The sequence below is a fragment of the Helobdella robusta genome (genome assembly GCF_000326865.2).
Source record: "Helobdella robusta unplaced genomic scaffold HELROscaffold_22, whole genome shotgun sequence".
NCBI lineage: Eukaryota > Metazoa > Annelida > Clitellata > Rhynchobdellida > Glossiphoniidae > Helobdella > Helobdella robusta.
This window is the reverse complement of record NW_008704170.1, coordinates 1,482,053-1,509,552: the sequence shown is the minus strand read 5'-3', so window position 1 is coordinate 1,509,552 and position 27,500 is coordinate 1,482,053. Positions and strand designations below refer to the sequence as shown.

General features: G+C 32.8%; 6 protein-coding genes across 6 annotated transcripts in view; 4 read left to right on the top strand and 2 right to left on the bottom strand.

The window, feature by feature from the left end:
* HELRODRAFT_191529 (hypothetical protein) overlaps positions 1–607 on the bottom strand; it is a gene marked incomplete at its 3' end in the record, with an annotated part of 5,786 nt that extends 5,179 nt beyond the window's left edge. Inside the window, exon 1 of the mRNA XM_009018655.1 lies at positions 203–607. The remainder of the gene's footprint in view (positions 1–202) is intronic.
* A 2,517-nt stretch (positions 608–3,124) lies between these two features.
* Positions 3,125–7,093, top strand: HELRODRAFT_171977 (hypothetical protein; the record flags this gene model as incomplete). Its single annotated transcript, XM_009018654.1, has 9 exons — positions 3,125–3,293; positions 3,428–3,682; positions 4,035–4,168; positions 4,474–4,554; positions 4,829–5,029; positions 5,296–5,461; positions 6,120–6,200; positions 6,566–6,706; positions 7,065–7,093. The coding sequence occupies 9 exons, from the start codon at positions 3,125–3,127 to the stop codon at positions 7,091–7,093; spliced, it is 1,257 nt and encodes a 418-aa protein (XP_009016902.1).
* A 3,691-nt stretch (positions 7,094–10,784) lies between these two features.
* On the top strand, positions 10,785–12,729 carry HELRODRAFT_156909 (hypothetical protein; the record flags this gene model as incomplete). The annotated part of the gene is made up of 5 exons (XM_009018653.1): positions 10,785–10,807; positions 11,216–11,332; positions 11,603–11,753; positions 12,073–12,228; positions 12,652–12,729. The coding sequence occupies 5 exons, from the start codon at positions 10,785–10,787 to the stop codon at positions 12,727–12,729; spliced, it is 525 nt and encodes a 174-aa protein (XP_009016901.1).
* A 1,401-nt stretch (positions 12,730–14,130) lies between these two features.
* Positions 14,131–17,705, bottom strand: HELRODRAFT_99303 (hypothetical protein). The gene is made up of 13 exons (XM_009018652.1): positions 17,569–17,705; positions 17,356–17,416; positions 17,214–17,298; positions 16,987–17,092; positions 16,848–16,908; positions 16,564–16,703; positions 16,152–16,347; positions 15,907–15,970; positions 15,711–15,770; positions 15,266–15,323; positions 14,866–14,912; positions 14,673–14,759; positions 14,131–14,337 (listed from the first exon to the last, which is right to left on the bottom strand). Exons 4-13 carry the CDS (start codon positions 17,058–17,060, stop codon positions 14,267–14,269), a joined length of 858 nt encoding a protein of 285 aa, XP_009016900.1. The 5' UTR covers positions 17,061–17,092; positions 17,214–17,298; positions 17,356–17,416; positions 17,569–17,705; the 3' UTR covers positions 14,131–14,266.
* Positions 17,706–18,810: 1,105 nt separating this feature from the next.
* On the top strand, positions 18,811–25,125 carry HELRODRAFT_185536 (hypothetical protein). Its single transcript, XM_009018651.1, has 10 exons — positions 18,811–19,064; positions 19,597–20,031; positions 20,297–20,407; positions 20,726–20,888; positions 21,279–21,422; positions 22,097–22,228; positions 22,547–22,597; positions 22,958–23,144; positions 23,299–23,440; positions 25,030–25,125. Exons 2-10 carry the CDS (start codon positions 19,895–19,897, stop codon positions 25,040–25,042), a joined length of 1,080 nt encoding a protein of 359 aa, XP_009016899.1. The 5' UTR covers positions 18,811–19,064; positions 19,597–19,894; the 3' UTR covers positions 25,043–25,125.
* Positions 25,126–26,367: 1,242 nt separating this feature from the next.
* On the top strand, positions 26,368–26,637 carry HELRODRAFT_136493 (hypothetical protein; the record flags this gene model as incomplete). Its single annotated transcript, XM_009018650.1, has 1 exon — positions 26,368–26,637. A coding segment is annotated over one exon (270 nt), but the record flags the coding sequence as incomplete, so codon positions are not given.
* Between the last annotated feature and the right edge of the window lie 863 nt (positions 26,638–27,500).

Below are 27,500 nucleotides of genomic sequence, written 5' to 3'. Positions count from 1 at the left end.
ATTGTTGTTGTGGTTGATTTGGATGGAGATATTGTTTTGATGTTGTTGCTATTATTGGTAAATGGAACAAAAAATATATATATATTATAACATAATATAAATATATATATATATATATATATATATATATAGATTAACATTAACAAATAGCATTAATAATAGTGACAATAATAATAAAAAAAGATACATAACAATCACTAACCATGTCAAAGGCAAGGGATTGTAATTCTCAATTGTAACTTGCTCGCTCTATTCCGCAGAGATGTGGAACAAAATATTTTTGCCAAAAAATAAATAGAAGATTACAGATTTTACGTCAATCAATCAGTCAGTCATTTATTCATTCATTCATTTTCAACCAATCAATCAATCAACTATTCTAACAAATTATCATTTATTTATTCTTGTCCTTCATTCAGTCAATCCATCAATTTATTTATTTATTTATTTTTTAATTTTTCCAATCGATCAATTCAATATTAATTTTTTAGAATTTTAATTAAATAACCATAATTTAAAATTTAATCAATAACCATGAAATGATTAGATAAATAGCAATAATAATAAAACTTCCAGCCAAAATCAACAATTATATTTGTTTTTTGTCGCTTCATATAATGAAATGAAAATTTGTGCGTGCGTGCGTGTGTGTGTGCATGCGAGTGTACGTGTGTGCGTGTGTCAAATGCATACCCAACCAACCATTTAACTAGCCAATCAATCAATCATTCATACAACTAATCCACTTATCAATCAATCAATCGATCAACCAGTCGATCGATCGTTCTCGCAAAAGAAGTAAAAAAAAATTCATTAAAAGTATATAGAACGAACGATAACAAATTATATAACACTCAATCAATCTTATATATATATATATATATATATATATATATATACATGTGTGTGTATGTGTTTGTGTGTGTATGTGTGTGTGTGTGTGTGTGTGTGTGTGTGTGTGTGTGTGTGTGTGTGTGTGTGTGTGTGTGTGTGTGTGTGTGTATTAACAACATTTATAACTGTAAAATACCAGTTATTTTTAGTGGCAAGGAAAGTATAGGGAAATTATTTTTCAATTTAAATTTGTATGCTGTGGGCTATGAATTAATGTTGAAATTATTATTTATCATAAATTGTGAATATATCTACACACACAAACAAACAAACACACAGACACAGATGCGGGTTTTCAAATCTGTTTAAATTTATAAATTTTATTTCATGTCCGATTCCAATTTAAATTTTAAACTAAATGAAATGGCAGGCATTAAACGTGTGTGTGTGTGTGTGTGTGTGTGTGTGAGAGAGAGAGAGAGAGAGAGAGAGAGAGAGAGAGAGAAAGGAGAGAGAGAAGTAGAGGGAGGGAGAGAGTGTGTGATGTGTGTATGTGTGTGAAACAATTATTGTACAAAATTCAACGAATTAAATGTAAACATTTGTGTGTGTGTGTGAAAGAGAGAGAGAGAGAGAGAGAGAGAGAGAGAGAGAGAGAGACAGACAGACAGACAGACAGAGAGAGAAAGAAAAAAAGAAAGAGAGAGAGAGAGAGTGAAAGAGAGAGCGTGTGTGCGTGTGTGCGTATATCTGAATCAGTTATTGTACAAAATTGCACTAATTAAATGAAAACATTTTAAAAGAATTCTGATGATTAATGAAAAATAAGCAATGACTAACACGCAAACAAATGAATGACTAATAAAATGTGTCAAATCTTGAATGGCAAGTGTGTTTGTTAACCTTTAAAATTGACTGTGTGAAATTTCGTTTTGAGTTATCCTGGTCCCCAAATGATGTTGTTAGAGTTAAAGCACTTGCTCCTGCTCCTAAGTTGTTTGTAGTATATGCCTTGGGCTTGTAAGTGTTGATACTTCAGAATTTTGTTTAAATTGCTATGTAGGAATGTTCTTTGATAAATGAAGGAATAAATGATTGAGTGAGTGAATGAATGAATGAATGAACGAACAAACGAACGAATGAATGAATGAGTGAGCGAGTGAGGGAGTGAAGATACCCAAATAGATACAAGCCATTAATTACCGTAACTTTTCTCAAAAAATTCACACCATCTACATATATTCATAGGTAAAAACTCATGGACGCCAAGAATTGTAGAACTTTATATATTTCGATTTATTTATTTCTGATCGTGACGTCACTGTTTGTGAATCGTGAAACGTTTTGTAAACAAATAAACTGACAATTATGTGAACAAACCTTTTTTCTCAATATACGTGTAATGTAAATAAACCGACAGATAAATAACTTAACTAAACATATAGAGCGAAGAATTTTTCAACGTCTGCGTATTGCTTAAATTTTTTGTGGGGAAGTTTATTGAGATAATTAATGGCTGATGAATAACAATTAAATGAGAGTTTATTTTAAGGTGTCTAGTTTAGTTATTACAAATATGAAGTATCAGTTGATTGATGAAATCATTTGAAATATGATGAATGGCGAAACGTGGTTTCATATTCTTAGGATCATTATATATCAATAAAACGGGCTTCGTGAGAAATATTCATTTGATTTTTGAACTTTCAAAAAAAAATTTGGAAAACTTTGAAAAGTAATATGACAAGAGGATGGCTAGTTACTCTTCTGTTGACACTTTACTTAACAATATTTTGTTAGTCCATACTAGAAAATTTCATTCCTTCATTCGTCTGTCTGGTCATTCACTCATTCATCCATTCATTCATCCATCCATCCATTCATTCACTGACCCACTGACTGACTGACTGACTGACTGACTGACTGACTGACTGACTGACTGACTGACTGACTGACTGACTGACTCACTCACTCACTCACTCACTCATTCATTCATTCATCCATCCATCCATTCATTCACTGACCCACTGACTGACTGACTGACTGACTGACTGACTGACTGACTGACTGACTGACTGACTGACTGACTGACTGACTGACTGACTGACTCACTCACTCACTCACTCACTCACTCACTCACTCACTCATTCATTCATTCATCCATCCATCCATCCATTCATCCATTCATTCATATCAAATTGGACAGTAGATAACTGGAAACTTCAATCTTTCCATAGTGAAAATAGTTAGCTCGGAAAGAGCAGATGAGACAAACGTAGCCAAGGGAAAGATGGTGTACATGAAGAAAGGTACGCTTGGTCTGGCGGCGACTGACGGCGACAAGTCAACCTTCGCTATTGTGGAAGCACACGCAGATGCTTGGTTTATTGTCGACCTTCTTGTCTTCTTCCACGTTCAACAAATTTCTCTACTCGTTTTTCAGCTCCAGCCTGACTCTAGTTAGATTTCAAAGTTTATGTTGATATATCTGAAGGTGTATGCCAGTCTTACTATTTTGGCTAAAAATTTAAATAAATATATTTAAAAAACTTCTAGAGATGATTGAAGATTTATTTTTAATTTTCTAAAAAAGAAATCGCAAAGAACGGATTGGACAACTTCACAATTGGCCGGTTGGACGTCAAACAGCCCCTGACCGTCTTGTACACTTTCAAGGCCGATGACTTCAAGGTTTGGTACACTCACGCGGGTAAGGTGGAGGCAGAAATCATTTCCATCGATCTGAAAACTTCCAACCACACAGCGAGATTCGTCGCTATCAGGCAATCAGCCATAATACTTGGATCAAGTGGAACTTATATAAAAGAATTTGAAGCTTACGGAGTTGGTCAGTGCTGTTTTGCAAAAAAAACTTTCAATTGAATAAAAAAAGCAATATATTTATTCATATTATTTATTCATTCATTTACCCATTCATTTGTTCGTTCGCTCATGAATTCGTTCATTCGTTAACCCATTCATTCATTTGTTCGTTCGTTCGTTCGTTCATTCATTCATACATACATTCATTTATTCTTTCATTCATTCATTCATTCATTCATTCGTTCGTTCGTTCGTTCGTTCGTTCGATCTTTCGTTCGTTCGTTCGTTCATTCATTCATTCATTCATTCATTCATTCATTCATTCATTCATTCACTTATTTATTCATTCGTTCATTCACTCATTCATCCACCGACAGAACAACACGTAGAAGCGTACAAAGGATGTTACAAGACTTTAAAACCGGAAGGTAAACCGACCGTCGTCCAAACCATCCATAGCTGCTTCGACAACTGCTCCTCAAGACCTGGCGTCGAAATGTTTGGACTGAAAGTAAAAACAAAAGTTTCATAATAGAGAATTTCGTAGACAAACTAAACGCCAAGATGGATAGTGCAATGGTTAAGACGCCTGGCACTGATGTTGTAGTGTCATGGTACGAATGCAAAAAGATCCCTGCTTGTCGTTAGCAGTTCGTGTGATGCGTTGGAAAGGCGTGTATTTAAATGGCTGTTTGTGTGTGTGTTGTTTAAATTTTGTAAATTGATAAAACTAAACAAGCATACACACCCCTACACACACACACACACACACAGACACACACAGACAAACATACACAAACAAACAACTTACCATAGGACGGTAAAAATTGCTACTGCACGAAAAATGCCGATACGCTGGTGGCTTCAACTTTCTGTCAAATCCCATGTCCAAATAATGTTGGTTATTGCGGGGGGACAGAGCATTTCTCTGTTTATAGCGGTTGGAAATAGATTTTTATTTATTTTTATTTTTTGTTTTTTGATGGTTTTTCTAATAAAAGTTTTGAAATGAGCTTTTTTTATTATCTTTTAGTAAAACGCCAAGCAAACAAACAAACAAACAAGCGTACATACACACCCACACAAGCAGACATAAAAAACAAAGAGATAAACATTCACACAGACAAACAGATAAACATTCACACAGACAAACAGATAAACATTCACACAGACAAACAGATATACAAATGAACAAATAGACAAACATACAACAGCGAAACCGAAAGTTAGCGTTGACATCATCAACTATCTGGGCTGTTTCGCTGACAACGTGCAGAAGAAGGCCGGCTTGATGGGCGAATTGATTGACCGAGACAATGTAACCATCGAGAAATGTATCAAGTCCTGTAGAAGCAAATACGTCGCCGTGCAGGTTCTTTCTTCTACGTTTTGTATGTGTTAGTGTGTACGAGTGTGTATAAACGTATGTGTGTGTTTTTACGTGTGTTTGTATGTTTGTGTGTATGTGCGTGTTTTTGTTTGTGTGTGTGTTAGTGTGTGTGTTTAGTGTGTGTGTGTGTTTTTGTGTGTGTAAATTCTTTAATTGATCGAGACAATACTGCCATTGAGACATGTATCAAGTCATGTGCAGGCGAATGTGCCCTCTTACAGGTTTTCTTCAACGTTAACTACTATTAGGAAATAATCTTCAGAAATATTTTTTATGATTTGAGCCAGGAAGGCAAGCTGTGTGCCTGCGCTGATGGATATAGTGGACGAGGACCGAGCTCTGAGTGTAACATGCCATGTGTAGGGAATCCAAGGCAGACTTGTGGGGGCAAGCAAGCCAACCAGGTTTATGAAAGTTGGTGGCGGTGAAGAAGATGAAGATGAGACGATGATGAGATGAGGAGGATGATGAAAATGACGATGGATTTAGACTATTGACAAAATTAAAAAATTACAAATTGACGATGCTAGAAATCTTGTTTGTTAACACGAAAACATTTTTTGTTGAACATTGAAAACGAAACATCCAAAGTAAGCATTCAAATAAAACAAAAAACTGCAACACCAAACAAACAAACGAACGGACAAACGAACGGACTAACAAACAAACCCAAAACAATAGTGGAAATGAAGAGCATTCTCCTACCTTCAATAATAAACTACCGCCACTGTCTACTGTCTGATAATATCGACCAGTCTGCAAGCTGTTTGTCTGCAGGTTGCATGGAAAATTGGCATGGTCCAGGTTGCAATGAAGTGGGTGGGTAACTGTCTGTCTGACTGTCTGTCTATCTGTCTTTCTTCCTCTTGTTTTCGTTCTATCTCTTTCTTTATCTCGTTCTCTCTTTTTTATGTCTGTCTGTCTTTTTTTTTCTCTATATTTTTTCTCTCTCTTGCACTCTCTCTCTGTTGCCCTATTTCTCTCTTTGTTTGTGTGAGCGTTATTATCATCATATTCTCTAAAATGCATTTATATAGCGCCTGTTAAAAACGGTGGCAATTTTTTCCAACAGATTGTCAGAAATTCAACTGCAGCGGAGAATGTCACACGTCCGATCTAGCAACTACCGTCTTCTCCATATGCTATCCGAAAAGTGTGTGTATGTGCGTGTGTATGTTTGTATGTGCGTGTGTATGTATGTGTGAATGTATGTGTGCGTGTGTATGTATGTGTGAATGTATGTGTGCGTGTGTATGTATGTGTGAATGTATGTGTGCGTGTGTATGTATGTGTGTGTGTCTGCGTGTGTGTGTGTCTGTGTATAATTGTACAATGATGATTAAGTTAGACGACGATGAGATTAGGAAGATATTACGATGACGTAGCAAAGAACAATAAATGGCGTCGTACTAACATAAACAAAGTTAAAAAAGACAACAACAACAATAACAACAACAACAACAACAACTATAATAAGTCATTTATATAGCGCTTCGTGAAATTCTTTTCCTACAACAGTATCAGAGTCAGAAAAGAAACCACAGTTGAAAGCCTGGGTTGTTGTCGTCGGAGTAGTAGCGGCCGCACTGCTCGTCGTAGCACTCATTGCCATCGGTTATTTCTTTTACATAAAGAAGCGTAAAGTAGCTGCCGATACAAGTGAAGGATTTCTCTTTTGTTTTTCTTATTTGTTTTTCTTTTTTTTTATTTATTATCTTTTTATCTTTCTTTGTATGTATCTCTTTCGAGTTTTAATCTCTGATGCATCATCAACAACACGCACGCACGCACACGCACATAGTAGCAGTAGTAGTAGTTGTAGTAGTATTAGTAGTTGTGGTAGTAATAATAGTATTATTATTATTATTAGTAGTAGTAGTAGTAGTAGTATTAGTAGTAGTAGTAGTAGTAGTTGTTGTAGTAGTAGTAGAAGTAGTAGTAGTAGTAGTTGTAGTAGTAGTAGAATTTATTATATATTATTATATATATTATATTAATGTTACATATTAATATATAGGTGAAGATGGCGATGAATCGTTAGAATAAGTACTCGCCCACACGTCCGTATACAACAATACATAAATTCCTGAAATATTTTTAATTAATAAATTAATTAATTAATTGATTAAATTTGATAATACGTAAAAAATGAATGAGTAACACGTTATTTTGCTAACATTGACATGCTATGGATAACCTAGATTAGTAATGTATGTTTGTGTGTGCGTGCGTGTGTTGTGCGTGCGTGTGTTGTGTGTGTGTGCGTGCGTGTGTGTGTGCGAGTGTGTGTGCGTGCGTGTGTGTGTGTCAATGAACTAACTGTCTGTCGACACTGTATATGCTCTATATATAGTAGTTAATAATTAGCAGTCAAGTTTGTGGTGGTTCAACAAGCGACCGACATTGAGGAAATAATTGATTGGAAGAACGGATGGATGAATAAAATCAAATCAATGAATAACAGATTGAGTGACAGAATAAAATGAATGAATGATGAATAAATGAATAATTGAACGAACGAACGAACGAATAAATGAATGAACGAACGAACGAATGAACAAACAAACGAACGAACGAATGAACGAACGAACGAACGTATGAATGAATGAATGAATGAATAAATGAATGAACGAACGAACGAACAAACGAACGAACGAACGAATGAATAAATGAATAAACGTATAAACGAACGAATGAAATAATGAATAAATGATTAAAATCTGACTATTAATAATTTAGATCTAAATAAATGTATTTTCAAAGTTTCTGGTCATTTATATTTATAGATGGAATTTAAGAATGGCAAAACACACCATACAAATTAACTAAACAAGTGGTTTAAACAACAACAACGCAACAACAACAACAACTACTACTACTACTATCACTACTACTACTACTACTACTACTACTACTACTACTACTACTACTACTACTACTACTACTACTACTACTACTACTACTACTACTACTACTACTACTACTACTACTACTACTACTACTACTACTATACTACTACTACTACTACAACTACTACTATACAATGACAATACATATTCACTGAAGCTTTTCAAATGAACTTTCCTTATCGCGGCCACCATCACCACTGGCTTGCCTCTGCAAACACACTCACGCAGATTCTACTAACAAATATTAAACATCAACTTACCGTCATCTGGGGATTTTGTTGTGCGCATCGTTCATTCGTTTGTTTGTTTGCTTGTTCGTTCGTTCACTCGTTCGTTCGTTTGTTCTTTCGTTTGATGAGACTTGATACATCGTAACAAATCGAAACAACGACAAAACAAAACAAACACAAAAACAAACATAACATCACAGACTTCTGATGGTTTTCAACGCCTTGCTGGGCTGGGTACTGCACTCAAATACAAATTCAAAATACCCAATGCACACATACTGCAAATACACACTCCCGATAAATTATTAATATGTTACAAAGTATATACATATTATGTATGTACATGTGTGTGTGTGTGTACGTGTGCATGTGTGTGTGTGTGTTTGTGTGTGTGTTTGGTGTGCACAGCTAGTTTCCCTAGTGGCACGACCACAATTAAGTACAAATGATATCACACTAGTCTTCTTAGCACAGAGCGAAATATGTGTGTGTGTGCATGTGTTTGTTTGTGTGTGTGTGCGTGTTTGTTTGTATGTGTGTGTTTGTCTGTTTGTTTGTATGTGTGTGTGTTTTTTATTGCACTAAATGTAGCACTAACTCGATGCGTATAAAGTGATGGGTGGCTGGTTTATTGCTAGGTTGTACAGAAAAAATCGTTTAAGTTCATTGAATGTTATGTTATACATCTGTCCGGTCTATTCTTCTATCTTTTCTTCGTCCACCCATTCATTTATTTATTCATTCACCATCCATTTGTTAATGCATCCAATTATCCATTCATCTATCTTTTCATTCATTCCCTCATTCCCTCGTTCGTTCGTTCATTCGTTCGTTCGTTCGTTCGTTCGTTCATTTATTGTTCCTTTCATTCGTTCATTCATTTATCCATAAATCTACTTGTCCATCCATCCATCCTTTCAATCATTATCACTATTAAGATTATTGTTATTATTATAAATATTATGAAGTTCGAATGATGTTTGTTTGACTTACTGACTACCTTTTTCGCCATTGGGGAACCTATCAAATAATTGCTGCTGCTGCTGCTTTTGTCGCGTCGACGATGGCGCCAATAATCACCATCATAACCTACCTACACGAATAGTGGGTGGAGTCTTGACGATGACGTCACAACTACGTCATCATTCATTGGTTCGTCGTATCGCAGGAAGCGTTTGATTGGCTGGTAACACTTGTCCGTTGTTTTCGCTAAAAAATTTGGTATATATACACATACACACATACGCATAAAAAAATACAAAGGAATGATATGTATGTATGTATGTATGTATGTATGTATGTATGTATGTATGTATGTATGTATGTATGTATGTATGCATGTATGTATGCATGTATGTATGTATGTATGTTTGTATGTATGTATGTATGTATGTATGTATGTATGTATGTATGTATGTATGTATGTATGTATGTATGTATGTATGTATGTATGTATGTATGTATGTATGTATGTATGTATGTATGTATGTATGTATGTATGTATGTATGTATGTATGTATGTATGTATGTATGTATGTATGTATGTATGTATGTATGTATGTATGTATGTATGTATGTATGTATGTATGTATGTATGTATGTATGTACAGTTTTGTAATGACCATCACATATATAAATAAATCGGACAAGTGTTAGGTTAGTTATCGATTTACACAACAACAACAAAAACAAAAACAACAACAAATCACGTTAACATCAACAACAATAATACAAATTTACAACAATAATAGTATGTATGACATTAACAACAACAGCAACAAAAACATTAACAACAACAACAACAATAATGTTAATGATATGAGAAACAAATGTACCAACAACAGCAACAACAAAACAACACCTTACGCCATCATTCTTCCCATTGGTCAGAATTGCAACAACAATCAAATCTACAACATTAGCAACAATGATAACAACATCAACAACATCATCATCAACAACAACAACAACATCAACAACGACAGTATTCATTACACTAAAGTCAGTAGAGTCAATAGAAATGTTAACTACATCAAAAGCATTTATGACAGTAATAACAACAATAATAATAATACTGACAACAACAAAAACGACAACAACAACAACAACAGTTATAATAACAATAATAATAACATCAATAACAACATCAATTGTAATCATTACAATAGCACGAATTGTAGTTGCACCGACATCAACAAGCAAGTGATCAGTTGCCATAATGACTTTAACATCGATAAAATACCTGTCCACATGGAATTACGTGACACTAACTTTTCAATGCGGTCCGAAACTTTTCTTACATCAACAACAGCAAAAACTGCAATGATGCAACATCAAAATCGCCAACAACAACAACATAAACAAAAACATCAGTATCGGCAAAAACAGCAACAACAAAATCATCGTCATTATCAGCTGCTGCAACAACATAAACAACAACAGCCACAACCACAACAACTACAAATGCAGCAACAGCCGCAGCAACAACTACCACCACCACAGCAACAACAACTACAAATACAACAACAATTAAATGGTTTAAAAGTGGAATTAGACTGCGGGCGTCTTTGGCGCCAGTTTCATTCGTTGACCACAGAAATGGTCATCACTAAATCTGGAAGGTTGCACGATGATGTCGATGATGATGATGATGATGATGATGATGTGATGATGATGAGGATGACGTGATGATGATGTGATAATGATGATGGTGATGATATGATGATGATGATGGTGATGATGAGCAGGATGATGATTTGATTAAAATGTTGTCACGGTGCTGATGATGATGTGGTTAAAGTGCTGTCTGTTGTCATGGTGGTGATGATGATGATGATGTGGTTAAAATGCTTTTATGATGATGATGATGTTGTTGTTGTTGTTGTTGTTGCAACTTCTGTTGTTGCTAATGTCGTTGACAGAAAGTACAATGATGATGTTGCTGGAGTTGCAAAAAAACTTCAACAACAACAACAAAAACAACAACACAATAACAACGACAATAATAGCAACAACACTAACAACAACAGAAGGATGTTTCCGTCGTTAAAAGTTAAGGTGAGTGGCTTGGAAGCGAAGAAAAAATATCTCATGTTTATTGACGTGTGTCCGTGTGATGATAACAGATACAAGTACTACAATTCCAAGTTGGTTGGTTGGCTGGCTGGCTGGCTGATTGGATGGTTAACAAGTTGGATGGTTGATTGATTGACTGACTGTCTGGCTGGCTAATTGATTGATTGATTAATTGATTGATTGATTGATTGACTGACTGACTGACTGATTGATTGATTGATTTAATTATTTAGTTAGCTCTTATAGTTATGCAATCTCCCTAAAATCAAAATAAAACGCTATTTTTAATATCTGCACAAAAAAAACATACAAAATTTTGAAATTATATCCCCAACCGCTAGATGGCAGGTGGCGGGTAAGGCGGACCCGGAAATGCCTCGGAGGACTTACGTTCATCCGGATTCACCGATGACTGGGGAACAATGGATGTGCAGGGTCATCTCCTTCCACAAACTCAAACTCACCAACAACATGTCCGATAAGCACGGATACGTTAGAGATTGAATGAATGAATGAACGAACGAACGAATGAATGAATAGATAAATGAATGAAGTGGTTGATGAAACAAATGAATGAACAAACTAACTAATATAGACGCAAATAATTGAATGAATAGGCAGATGAGTGGATGTATAAACAAACAAACAATCGACCAACCTGCCAACCAACCAATCAATTCTTCAACCAATCATTTACACACACACACACACCACACACACACACCACACACATACACACCCCACACACACACACACACACGCATTACAAGTACACACACGCACACACGCACGCACACACACGCACACACAGATGATCCTGAACTCCATGCACAAATATCAACCACGTTTCCACATAATGCAAGCTGCGGACGATAAGAAAAATCTCCCCAACAGTCCAGTCCTCCATCGCATTTTTAAATTCCAGGAAACTGAATTCATCGCCGTTACGGCCTACCAGAATGATTGCGTCTGCAACAATTTTGAAATCATTTATTTAACCATAATAAAATACTTAATAATAAATTCGTATATAATTTTAAATATTTATAAATTATTTCACTAACTCTTCAGAGGCACGAAACATATGCAAATACGTGTGAATACACGAACGTACACACACACGCACGCACGTACACACACACCCACACACCCACACACATACACACACACCTACACACACGCACACACAAACACATACATATTGCATGTGATATGCGAGAATCTCACTACAACATTACAACATTTTTTTACTACTACTACTGTTATTATTATTATTAATTTTAGTTATTATTATTATTATTAATTATTTTTTAATTATATAAACATTAGAACCACCCACACATACACACACACACACAACACACACACACACACACACACACACACACAGATCACCCAACTGAAAATTAACAACAACCCATTCGCCAAGGGTTTCCGAGATACAGGCAGCTGCAAATTGGAAAAGTGATTTAAAAAAAAAATAACTATAAATAAATAATTATAGATTAATACGCATAATAAAATAATATTTTAAGCATAATATCTATAACACTTGTAAGGAAATGGTTGTAATGGCTATGAGAAAACACAATGAATTGGTGATTTTAATGTGTCATAAAACTAATTATTCACCAAATAAATTCAAATAAACCTTTAAATCCGATCTTGAATTATCCTTATATAATATTTATTCATTTTTTTTTTTTATTCAGAAAAAATCGGTTCATTCCAAGCAACGCAATTAAGAGAGTCCATTCGCCTATGACAGATCCAAGAACCAGTCAGGGCGTATCTTGTGCTAGTCTCACTGGAAAATTTCAAAACTCTTGGATAAAAATAGGTGCAGTGATGCGTTGTCTCTAAGTTGTAATCCTAAATTTTTCTATATTTCAATTTTTAAGTTTATTTATGTATAAGTTAACAATATATATATATACAAAAAACCTGTCAAACACATAAATATAAATATACATAAATAATATATAAACATCGTACCAACATTTCCAGACATAAACTACCATACCATCACATACATCATATCATGCTGCACACGTAACATCATAAACAACATCATCAAGACAATGTAGTTATTTGTCTATATATCTGTCTATCTATCTGTCTGTATGTATGTCTGTATGTCAATCCAATTGTCTGAATATATGTCAACCAATCACATCCCATCACATCATATCACAGAACAACCTACAGACAACAGCCAAATTCATCCAAACTTACCAGAAAACCAGATGATATATCTAGTGAACCATCCAACTCTAAAACTTCCCGACCCGCATATGAATCTCCATCTCCTAAGTGGCACTGCGAATTTCAACTGTTTCCAACTTGAAAAATTGAAATTCACTGAAGTTCTTCACAATATATACCGTCATTCGGTTGATAATTTCACCGAAATCAACACTTTGCGATCCAATAATCTGACCGGAATGAATATTGAATCTACAAAGAGGCATGAAATTGACGAGGGTTGTACTTCAAAATTAACCGTTAGCACAGGAAACCAGAAAGATTCATCTACAATGACGTCATCGTCATCTCAAATTTCTTCAGAAACAACAATGCCCTCGCAAATTGCATCCATTCCTTCATTGACACCGGCAAAAATAACATCGACGCCGTCATCGTCGCCACTGAAGAACTACTTCATTCGAACGCTACTCGGCGAAGAGGCAGACGGCGATGTGATGTCGCCCCAATAGCAGCCACAACTGCGACAATAGCGCGATGGTGTAGTGGTTAACTCGCCTGCCACTACTGTTGCAGTGACGGCATTCGATTGCAAAGTGATCACCGATCGTCCTATCATTTTATTTATTAAATATTTTCAAATTGACGGAAAAAAAGCAAGACATGTTCAAGACGGTGTATTACGTATCTATTCAAAACTTCAGCTAAAATAATAATAATAATAATTAATAATAATGATAAATATTACTATTTATTCATTTATTCGTTTTAAAATAATTAAATTAGAAAACACGAATCAGTCAGTCAGATTCACAAAGAGTTTTCAACTTTCTTTTCCTATTATGGTAGTTAATGCGGTCTTCTAAGCTTTCTGGAACAAGTTATTTAAAATAATGAATTAATTTAATTATTTATTAATTTATTAATTCACTAATTTCGTACAATTATCCGGGAAATAAATTTTAGCTTGTGCTAACTTTTCAACTAATAAATACCTCATAGCTATTCTACCTCATGTTAGCAGAGCTGAACACCAAAAACACACACACTCACACTCTCTCACACAAACACACACACACACACACACACACACACACACACACACACACACACACACACACACACACACACACACACACACACACACACACACACACACACACACACACACACACACACACACACACACACGTGTTTATGACGAACCACAAGTAGGCCTAGATAGAAGGGGTTTATACACTTTTGGCTTGTTTCCTGGCAGCAGCATATTGCTTTGTGAAGTTATGCACACATCTGATTTATTGTTATTGCTATTATTGTCATTATTATTATTATTATTGTTGTTGTTGTTATTATTATTATTATTATTATTATTACAAAGACATCAAGAGTTTTTTACTTGCTGTACTGCTGATATCTTCCAGCATCGCTCTTAACATTGTTGATCTGTGAGTGTGTGTGTGTTTGTGTGTGTGTTTGTTTGTGTTTGTTTGTGTGTGTGTGTATGTGTGTAGTATGTATGTGTGTGTGTACGTATCTATGTATTTATAAATGTGCATGGATCTATTTAGGCATGTATGCATAAGTATATGTATGTTTGTATTTGTGTGTGTATGTTTGTATTATGCACATATGTATGTATGTTTGTACCTCCGTGTATATGCCTTTGTATGTATAGACGTTTCTCTAAACAAGCATAAATTGATTATATAGCATAATTTACATAAAAATATTATATAATAATATGATAATAATAATAATAATAATATAATAATAATAATATATGATAATGATATTACTTGATTGACATCTCAGACCATTTGGACTGAAGGGTTGATACCGTCTCCTGCATATTCACTGTACGATGATAAGATGATGATAATGATGTTGTGACGATGATGATAATGATGTTGTGACGATGATGATAATGATGTTGTGACGATGATGATAATGATGTTGTGACGATGATGATAATGATGTTGTGACGATGATGATAATGATGTTGTGACGATGATGATAATGATGTTGTGACGATGATGATAATGATGTTGTGACGATGATGATAATGATGTTGTGACGATGATGATAATGATGACGTTGTGACGACGATGACAACGATGATGATGATGATGAAATTAAGACTGATGATAAGGTGTAGGGTGATAACGATTGTAAAGGTGATGATGAAAGGACAATGATGAAGACGACGACGATGACGATGATGGGTGAAAAACAGGTCAACACCTTCGTCTATGATCCAGGTGATATCATCGTATTCACACTCGTATAACACCAGAGGAATTTCTGATTAACATGAATGCATGAGTGAATGAATGAATGGATGAATGGATGTATGAGTGAGTAAATGAATGAATAAATGCATAAATGAATGAGTGAATAACAGTTAAGTTTTACGGATGAAATTTAAGCATTTTCAAACCTGAAGCCATGGAATATTGAGGCTTGTTTGGGTAGGTAGAAACATCGAGCAGATCCTTAACTATCTATTACATTATTATTATTTAATTAAGTAATTAATTGAAATTATCATCTTCGTACGTAATAAAAGAAGAAGAAGAAGAAGTAGAAGAAGAAGAAAAAGAAGAAGAAGAAGAAAAAGAAAAAGAAGAGGAAGAAGAGGAAAAAAAAACAACAACAACAATAATAATAATAATAATAACCAACTTCCGGTTCTTCAGCCTCCTCCCCAACCAATAGCAGCACAGCCATGATACATCTGATCTGATGCCATAGGAAGGCTTGGCTGACTATGGTCAAGACATACATGTTGTATGATTGGTCAGTTTGGTCAGTTGTTGTTGTTGAATTATCTTCCATTGTCGTTGTAGATGAAGATGACTTTTTGATTGGAGATGGCAGGCTGTTTGCGATCATTAAGCAAGATTATTAAGACGTTCGTTACCATTGTAATACATATAAACAAAATGGTACCATGTTAGCCCGCAGCAATAATAATTTTCTTTGATTAAATTAAACTGATTGAATACATTATGCCCAACAGATCAAAAGACCGACCAATCCCATCCAACCACATACGAAACCAACCAATCATATCCAACCAATAGAAACAACAAACCGTTGATTGGATGAAAAGGGGGCCAATCGAACGTCAGATATATTTCTTACAAAATTAACGACGCCATTTGCCACGTCCATCTTGCAGAGGTTTCTGAAATCATGCTGGCCTATTAGGTAACTGCTTGCTATTCTCATTTTCTGCCAACCAAACATTCAATCCATCAATCAATCCATCAATCCATCAATCAATCAATCAATCAATCAATCAATCAATCGATCAATCAATCAATCAATCAATCAATCAATCAATCAATCAATTTTTCATTCATCTATTCAAACAACCTTGATGTTGAGAGTTCCTTTAGGAAAAAAATATCTATAAGTCCTCTGTTTACAATCAAACCTGAACAATAAAAAAATAATAATAAAATAATAATAAATAAATAAAAATTCACACACACAAACACACACGCGCACACACCTTGCACTGAAATCATCTCGGACAGGTGTCCAAGCAATGACTCTTATATCTGACGGTAGAACCTTGTTAAGCATGTGTACATAGCTCAGTTCAGTTGTTGTGTCACCTTGATTGGTTGAATGAATGAATGAATGAATGAATGAATGAATGGATGGATGGATGGATGGGATGAATGAAGGGATGGAATGGATGGATGGATGAAATGAATGAATAAATTTGTAACCGACCCTTTCGTTCGTGTGCAGTTCCGTCGGATCTCACCTTCACACCATCTCCGCATAGTAAATTGCTTCTGAGATCAATCGAGATAACCTAAATAATAATAATAATAACAACAATAATAATAACACCAAAGAAATAGTAGCAGACCTGGCAAAAAGCGCTAACTCCTTTGTCAGTTCTACCACATCTATGGTAATTGGAAGTTGATCTGTATATAGGTTTTTATTTGGGGAAAAATTTTTTTTTAAATTTAATTGAAATTAAATCATTTTTCATTTTAAATATAAAATCGCAACTTTTTAATGAAATTATTAAATTTCGTATGAAATTAAGTTAAAAAAATAAAATAAAATAAAAAACCTAGATTCAACGAGTTTAGTTTGATGTAAAGCCTTGAAAAGAGCAAATTCGATGGTTCTTACTGTGTCCTCTTGCACTGCCAGACCATCATAATCCCAGCCAAGATATAGAATTTTCAATAGAACATGTCGTGTGTTATATCTATGTAGTTGTTGTTGTGGGTTTCATTCAATAACAAACAAAAACAACAAAAAACATGATGTATACAAATGTTTATAAAATAAAGACAAGAAAGAGAAAAACAGACAAAAACCATTATCAACAATCAACATCATATTATCAATAATACAATTAGACACCATAATCATCATTATCACAGTAAAATATACAGAAAATTAAATTAAAATCTAGAAAAAAACCACTTTCTGAAATCGAAATCTCGTTTAGGTTTCTTCCTAGTGTTGCCATCCTCTTCTGAAACGTGGCTATTGTTGCAGCTGCCATTGAGTTGTTTGTTGAGAAGATTTTTCAGCTGCTTGTTGTAAGCCTGTAACCTCGAGACTTCTTCAATCAATTCCTTAAAAATAAATAGAACTATATTTTATGTGTACTTCATATTCATATAAGTGAAGTTATACATGCTTTATTTTATATAATAAGTTATAATATTATTATATTATAATATAATAATAAATGAATGCTAGTAAGTATCTATATATTATATTATATATAATTATAATATTACACTATATAATATGCTGTTTCATATATATATAAATTATAATATGAGCCTCCTATTTTTATATAGGCTACTATTACATGCAATGATATTTTAAATTTAAAGCAATTTTTGTATTTATATATTGTATTTTTATATTAATATTTTTATATTACATATTGTAAGTGTTAGTATGGACTATCTGCATTATGGTAGATGGCTGTTGTAGTGTTAGGATAGGATGGTGGTATCATCATGCTTGCTGTTAGTCGTTAGTGGTTAGCGTAAGTAAGGCATGTACACTTTTACATGTACACAATGTACACATTTCATAAAAATCGAGTTTGATGCACACGCAAGAACAACTAACCAAACATTTCTAAATCAAGAAATAAGAAAATATCTTAAATTTCAAGCAAATTCCAACCTCTTTCGTCAGCGACTTCAATGATTCCTTATCGGCGTTCATTTTTAAAAAATACACAAAGGTACAAAGTATTATGAATAAGACAATTTAAAATTTGCTACATTCCCGTCACTTTATCGTTCAAATTAATCGTTTCTCTATCAAATTTTGATTAAAACTTTATCTCTAATTTCAACTTTAGACAGTTTAAATTTGCGATTTTAAATTTCGTGCATTCAAATTGCTGATTTTATATTGTAGACATGTTATTTTGCCGTTCAGTTGTTTTAGTTACTATTTAGTTAGTTTTTTAGTAGTTTAGTTAGGTTAGATTTAGTTTTTAAACACAGTTTTTTAAACTCATTAAAGATTAAAGGGTTAAACTTTAAAAAATTAATAAATTAAATGGTTTTGTGATGTTTGCAATTGAAGGCTAGTAAGGCTGCAAGATTTTTCAAATAAAATATAATATTTTCATTTTCATATAAAATATTTTGTTGAATGAAATGTACATCTTTGCAACAGAATTTTTTTTAAAATAAATATATGCCAAAAGGTGTGACTAAGTTACAGTTACATTCAAAAAACTTTAACTTATCAGTGCAGTTCATGGTTCATAGAATTTTTACTTTCACTATTACAACTAACCACCCTACACTACTGTACTGTCTTTTATCTAACTAATCTTTTAACTAGATTTTCATTTTATAATATAATAAATAACCAAATAAATTTTCAGTCAGTAGTTGACCATGTCTTATAGATAGATTTTAGTATACAATCTAGATAGACCAAGTGTGACACAACAAACCATGTTCAACAGCTTAACCTTGAAACTTAATCACCTTATCAATGCCTTCTTATGGCATGCTTATCAGATAAGAACAATGTTTAATAATTAAATTACATTATTATTTATAACATTTTTTACTTTCAAATATATTTTAACATTTTCATTTTGCAGAAATCATCAAATCAATTTATGATGAAAAGAATTATGATGAATGGTGATTAATTATTGACTCTACACTACAGCTTTTGTTGTAAAAAAAATAATCTAGAATGGGGCTAAAAGCTATTCAGTCTGCTACTGTAAATAAATCAATGAAGTCGTCAGTAATTGAGCTATACTCATTCTATGAATTACTTGAAAATTGAACTATAGTATCCTTCAAACCACCTAATAATAATAATAACAATAATAATAATAATAATAATAATATAATACTCCCTGTTTCATATACATCAAATTAAAATCTTTGATGAAGTGTTTGCCAAAATATTCCTTAAGAGGTTTCAGCAAATGGACAGTCTTCATCATAATCCTCACAGCAATTATCCCATTATATAATGAAATCATCTCATTTGACTTGGCCAGCTTACAGTGGACACATCTTAAGTATGTCGTTTTTTTGGTATTCCATTTTATTTTTGTTATGTTATTTGCACTTTTTTAGTATTTTATTATTTTTATTATTATTGCTCTTTTTCTGGTTTTTCATATTTTATTATAATTTAATTAACTATCAGCTAACAAGCTAAAAACATTCATACAGAGAAGTGGTTATAGTAATAAGATGAAGATAATTAATAATAATATGAAAAATAACAATAATGAATAAAAATAAAATAGTTTTATTATAATCTAATACAATTTATTTCAGCACCACTGACCAAAAGACGTTGAAAATTTTATTTGTGGCTGATCCACAGATAGTTGGCCTAGTAAATGAACACTGGCTGCTTGGCTATATAACAAGATGGGATTGTGATAGGTTTATCTGCTATTTTTTATCAAATATTATTTCTCATTTTTTGTTTTTATCAATAAATTTAATAATGTTCTCTATTACTAATCAATTATAATTTTATATATTTTAACTACTTTTAAACGGTATTTTTCAAAAAAAAAAAACTGTGTCAAGAAATTAAAATTTTTTAAATTCATCAAAATTTGACTTTTCTGTTCACTATTTTAATCAGACAAGATACATAAAATGGCATTCATAAATAAATTAAATTAAAAAAAATCATTTCAAATAAATGAACTAAGAATGGATTGATTTAAGAAAAAAAAATCTATTTCAATATAGATATATAAAAAATGGATTTTCGCGAGCATTAGAGCATGTGAAACCAGACGTTATAATATTCTTGGGAGATTTATTTGACGAAGGTTCCAGAGCCACTGACACACAATACGCAACCTATGTCGAAAGATTTTCTAATATCTTTGTTGATCCTTATTTGATTAGGGTAAATTTTTTTGTTTTTTGGTAAATTCTTTTTTACAGATTTTATTTTTTTTGGGTTTTTAGTATTATTAATTTTGATAAATAATGGAAATATGATTTATGAATTAATTTCAATTTACTAAAAATTTTTAGTAAAAATTAATGTATTTTAAGGTTTCTATATTAATGGTTTATATCTATTCAATTCATACTAAATTTTTTTTGGCCGTGTTTTAACTAGATTGTGTGTATGTGTGTGAGTGTATGTGTGTGAAACACGTATGTGTGTATTTGTCTGTTTGTGTGTGTCTGTGTGTGGTGTGTGTGTGTGTTTGTCCCACTGTTGAATTAATTACCGAGAGAGTGTGTTCATTACCAATGATAATTATTATAATTTTATTATAACTACAAGCGTATTTATATCCCTGGAGATAATGACGTCGGTGGAGAGGGTTTTGATTTCTTGGAGAACTGGAAGTTGCAAAGATTTCACAGGCACTTCCCATGCTTAAATGACCCTGTTGTAAGAATTGGAGACTTTGTCGATGTAATCAGGGTTGGTTTTTATAGGATATATTTTATAATTATATTATATCATCATAATTATATTATATTATATTAATATTATTGACTGTACTTTTTTCTTTTTTGACTTTGTTTGATTATAGATAGCGCTTTTGAGAACTTTTTGATTTTAATTAGCGCTTATAAATGTTTCATTAATAATAATAATAATAATATTAATAATAACATGAATACTGTGGATATTATTATATAACATTAATATGATTGGTGTACAATAAATAATGGTATTTTTTTTACATTTCTTTTTAGCATTCCATAGAGATGTCAACGCCACGCTCACACAAACACACATGCTCACACACACAAACAAACACACATACAGACAAACACAGGGTGTGTAATTAAAATGTCGTGACTTAACTTATCATCATCACACAAAACACCCACACACGCTCACAAACTCACACACACGCAAACAAACACAAAGCGTGTATTTAAAATATCGTTAATTAACTCATCACACACACACACACACACACACACACACACACACACACACACTCACACACACTCACACACACACACACTCACACACACACACACACACACACACGCTCATACACGCATACACATACACTTATTACAAATGTATCACAATAGTTATAATTTTATTATAGTTATAATAATTATTACTTTTCCAATTAGATGAATAATTATAAAGACAGACTCGATCAGGGTGTCCTTGACCTCAATGAAATCAATAAAAAATCGACAAACAATATAAAAATGTTCATCAGTCACTTGGGTGTAATAGATTATTATTACTACATGAAAGATGTTAGTTATGTATAAATATGTGTGTTTGTGCTTGTATATGTGTGTGTGTGTTTGTATGTGTGCGTGTTTGTGTGCGCATTCCACATTATGTAGTACATGTATTTGTTTGTATTGTATCTTTTTGTATGTCTGCGTTGTATCTTTCTTTATGTTTGTATCGTTATCTTTTTTGTATTGCGACTTTTTTACCGTATCTTTTCGTTTGTTTGTATTGTATCTTTTTGTATATCTGTATTGTATCTTTTTGTATATTTGTGTTTTATATTTTTGCCTGTTTGTATCTATTTGTACATTTTATGATATTAATGAAATTTACAGAAGATAGAAAAAATCTCGCCCAACATCATAGTAGCCGGCCATGAACACCATGTTTGTCTCGTTTTCTTTTTTGTATTATTTTTTTGTATATCTTTGTATAACTTTGTATTAAGCATGTTTGTGTATTTCCAGTTGTATTTTTTCTCATTATGCTAATTTGTTCTGCATGTTTTTACATTGAAATACATGGTTATTCATGTCGCGTTTTTTGCCCATATACATGCATAAATACAAATGACTCGTAAATTAAAATTTGCAAGTACACATACATCCGCACACACACACACACACACGCATATACACATACATTTACCTTATTCTTACACCACACACACACACACACACACACACACACACACACACACACACACAAATTCACACACACACACAAACACACATACGTATTAACAGTCATCCTATTTGAAATGCCAAAAATGTCTCACTAAAAATTCCGTCGAAACCTCGTACTCTTTCGATGAGAACCACAACATTTTGAAAGATAAACTGAGAGGCAAGTCAACAGTCTATCAGATCACCGTTCCCACTTGTAGCTATAGAATGGGGACTGCCAAAGCCGGCTACGGCTACATGGCTATTGGTGCGTTGTTGTTGTTGTGGTTTTTGTGTGTGTGTGTGCGTGCGTGTAGTTTTTAGTTTGTTTGTTTGTGTGTGTTTGTTTGTGTGTGTGTGTGTCTATATGCTCATTCAATCTATTATTCGTCCGTCTATTCCACCTATCTATTCACATTTAGACGGAAACAGTCGCATGCAGTACACCGTGTTATGGTTGCCTCAGAGGTATCCGCAGTTATTCCTCTACCTTGGCTACTTGCTTCTGCTGCTGTTGGCCGTTTCTGTTAGAAAATGTTGTTCTGCTAGGGTTAAGCTTTATAGGTGATTCTCTTTTCCATGTTGTTGCCAGCTTTGTGGGGCTATTCCAGTTAAATTTTTAATGAGTTGAATTATATTTCTTGTAAATATCAAATGAATTGAGTTGAATTCTAAGTATGTTTTAAATAAATTGAAGTAAATTGCTGAGTTTGAACTGTAAAGAATGTTGTTAATAATTTTTATTATGATATAAATTGTCTTCTGGCAATTCTTCTTTTCCGGAATTTATTTATTTTGTAATTTGATTGCATTAGTTCGATTGTGTCAGTCGCATGGCTGAGTTTGTTTTGAAGAAAAATGTTGATTTTATATTTGTTTATTGAGTATTATACCAATAATGTAATCAATATTCTTGTTGATAATACGTTATTGTTATCTTTATAATTCGCCGCTACATTATCTTTTACTTCAATTATTTTGACTGTTTTTCATGAGTTTTCTTATGTTTGGACTGATTTTTTTATATCTAATTGTTGATTGTTCAAAGTCTTTTTTGATTGTACTTTTTATTAAATGGTCGTTCTCTGCAGTGTTTAGCTGGGCGGGTGACAAGCCTGCTAGCTGATAATAATTTATTAACATTGTACTTACACATCGCCATTGTATAAATAGAACTTGGAAATCCCGATGATTACTTTCCAGTTAAGCTTTGTTAAGCGCAAAAATTATTCAAAATCATCTAAAAGCAGCGTTTAAAAACTTGTAAGATTCACGCACTTCGATTAATTTTAATACACACACATATATATATATGTATATAAATATATATATATATATATAGAATATTTATTATTGTTGTTACAAGTTACACATATATAGTATACGTTGTAGTTGTTGTTACATTCAATACATTGTATTGTATATTATATATGTTTCAATGTTTCTTCATTTTGAACAAGCTGGAATAAAACAACTAGATAAGATGTGATGAAATATGAATAAGCAGTAGCAAAATTATATCACCACGTCCGTTGGTAATTTAAAAATGGCGGTCTCCAATGACGAAGGTCAAAGTGAGAAATCCTTGTACGATTTTTTTGATCATCACATATATTTGAGCTCCTCGCTCGACGACCTAGAAGACTGCTGCAAGATTTTAGATATATTGAGAGGCGAACGTTACAAAGTTCAGCCAAAATACGATCCCCGAAACACAGACAGATGTTTGAAAGATTTGCTGGTAAGAGGGATAGGGCGCAGTTGCATGTGCATATTATATTACACACCAAAATATGAAAAAGATTTGTTTTTCAATGAAGAAGCGGTACGGTTTTTAAGAAAATTTAAACAGTTTTCAGAGAAATCCATTCTTGTACTCTGTAAGAAGTCAATTTCTGGATCTCCATTTCCTGGTAAATTACAAGAGTTTAAATTTGAAGTTCGACATATATCTGATGATTCAAAAGATTGGCCAGCTGATTTTAAAACTATTGTGTTCCCATATATCAAAAAGGCTTTAATGAAAGGTTTGTTAAAATTAGAACAAAGCATAAAATAAACTGGCTAAGTTTTCAATCAGATCTATGATAATTTATATGATAAATAAATTATAATATGTATATAACTATATTCTAATGTTTCTTTTTTCAAAGTATCAGATGTTGAACTAATGATTCCAGAGGATAATACTTATGCTATTGGCCTTGCCCTCAGTTATTATGAAGGCTATTTGAAATTTGTGTTACCAGGTTTGTTTAAAAACAGCGTTGCTTTAAATAATGTTCTTTATGAATTGGTTGATTTCACACGCAAGCATATGTTTGTTAAAATAAGGACAATGCGATTCTCAGATATGGAGAAAAACTTTTTCAAACACACTTTGAATGGTGACATGAACAAAATAAAGTCATCTGTTGCCAAAATGTTCATAATTGTGCCAGAAGACTCCAAAGGTCTAATAAATTTAGCAGATGGTAAACATATATTCACCACCGACATGTTTGTCAATTGCTTGGGCAACAGAGCTGGTGTCAAAAGAGAGATTACAAGAGTTCCATATACAAAATTAAAGATGGAAATGTTGTTTGAGTATTTTATTAATTTTTTCACAATAAACATGTTAAAGTTGACTAAAAAAAATGAAATTTTTAAAGAATGAAAAAGAATATTTTTTCATTGCGGAGTTTGCAACACCACTGCTCACAATATATGAAGCTAAGGAACGTTATCAGACTTTGATGAGTAATGAAAAAGTAGAAATGGAAAGAGATATTTTCATTCATTGTTTGAAATTTTTGCTCAACCATCCGAGAAATGCCATTGACAAAGCAGTAATTGTACCATGGAGAAATATTACACCCAGTAAAACTTATTAAAAGTTTTTTTATTCTTCTTATACTTTATTTACAACCCTATCACTACAGATTCAGAGCCTTTACATAGAATTTTGCTTAAACTCATAAAAGAGGAGTTGAATGCAAGGAATTTAGATACTGGTTGGATGGTTACATCCCTTTTATATAAAAATGATAAAAAATTTTTATTACTGCAATTTAATTTATTTCGACAGCTGGGGTCTCTCTGATGCAGACGGCATCACCCCAATATGACAAAGACACGTTTGAAAAAATAAATGTACCCCATGGAAAAACGCCAAAAGGTACAATTAATAATTTTTGTAATACTTATTCCAGCAATAAACTTAACCATAAAGTCTACAAAATTAAAATCTACATTGTTGAACAATTTGCGATAGCCTTGTATGATGCAGCTGGAAGATATAATCTGAAACAAACAACTAAAGGAATGTGTTTGGCTTTCGTTTTCAGCGAAAATAGAAAAGGATGGAAGCATGACAAAAGTAAGGAGGCAATATCAATATTTTTAAAGATAAAACTTCAATTTTGTCAATAATGTTAATTTTTGCATCTTAATAATTGTTAACAAAAAGTAATGAGTTGTAATATATAAACCATTACATTTCAGAAAATATAGAAACATTGTTTAAGAAGTTAAGATTTGAAGTCGAGGTGAATGTAGACTGCAACAGAAAGCAGTTGGAGGAAGCATGTTTGAGATATCAGAACATGGACCACAGTCAGTATGGAGCGTTCGTGTGTTGCATAGCTGCTCATGGAAATAATGGCTGCATATATACAGCAGATTCTGAATATGAGATTATAAAAATAATGACATTTTTTTACGATGATGTTTGTCCAACAATGAAGAACAAAATAAAACTATTCTTTGTGAACTGCTGTTTGAAGGAAGAAGAACAGTGCAAAACAAATGAGCAGAACAATAACTTAAAAACCAATCTAGCTCCTAGGTGCCCCGACATGTTCATCTCATACTCGTGCCTACCTTCTCAAGCCTCCCACAGACGTAAGAGCAAAGGTAGTCTGTATTTCAGATGCCTCACTAAGGTTTTTGAAGAAAACCACGGTGAAGAAATCAAACATGTTATGCTAGCCTTAGATGAGATCATAATGCCAGAGCTTATAAAAGATGTAGACGAAATGATTGAATCACTGGATACTAATTTACAAGATTATGAAGAACGTCATGATCGTTTGATAAAAATGCGCGAATCGTCGCAAGACACTTTTCATATACATACTGTTAAAAAATTAATATATCTAGATGAAACGGAATGATTCAAAATGAAATGATTGAGCGTATATCTATTGACTGAGCATTTATTAAACTTAATACAACAGCAGACAATATTACTTAATGCATTTATTAATATGCCTATTGTTACACGATATTTATGGCTAATGTAGTAAACTTCATTCACAATGACAATATTATTTTATTAACAAATAAACTCGTCTAATTGATGATTTATTCAAATTTAGTTAACCGTCAGTTGTGATTTCATTTAATAAGTTGATCTTTCTTGAAATGATTGATAATATATCTTTCGCTATCTAATATATATATATATATATATATATATATATATATATATATATATATTCAATGATTTGAATAATGTGCAAACTTATGCAATAGACAATATTACTTAATGCAATTATTCATATTTCTATCTATTGTTACTTGATATTTTATATTATACAAATAAACTTGTCTAATTGATTTATTCAAATTTAGTTATTTT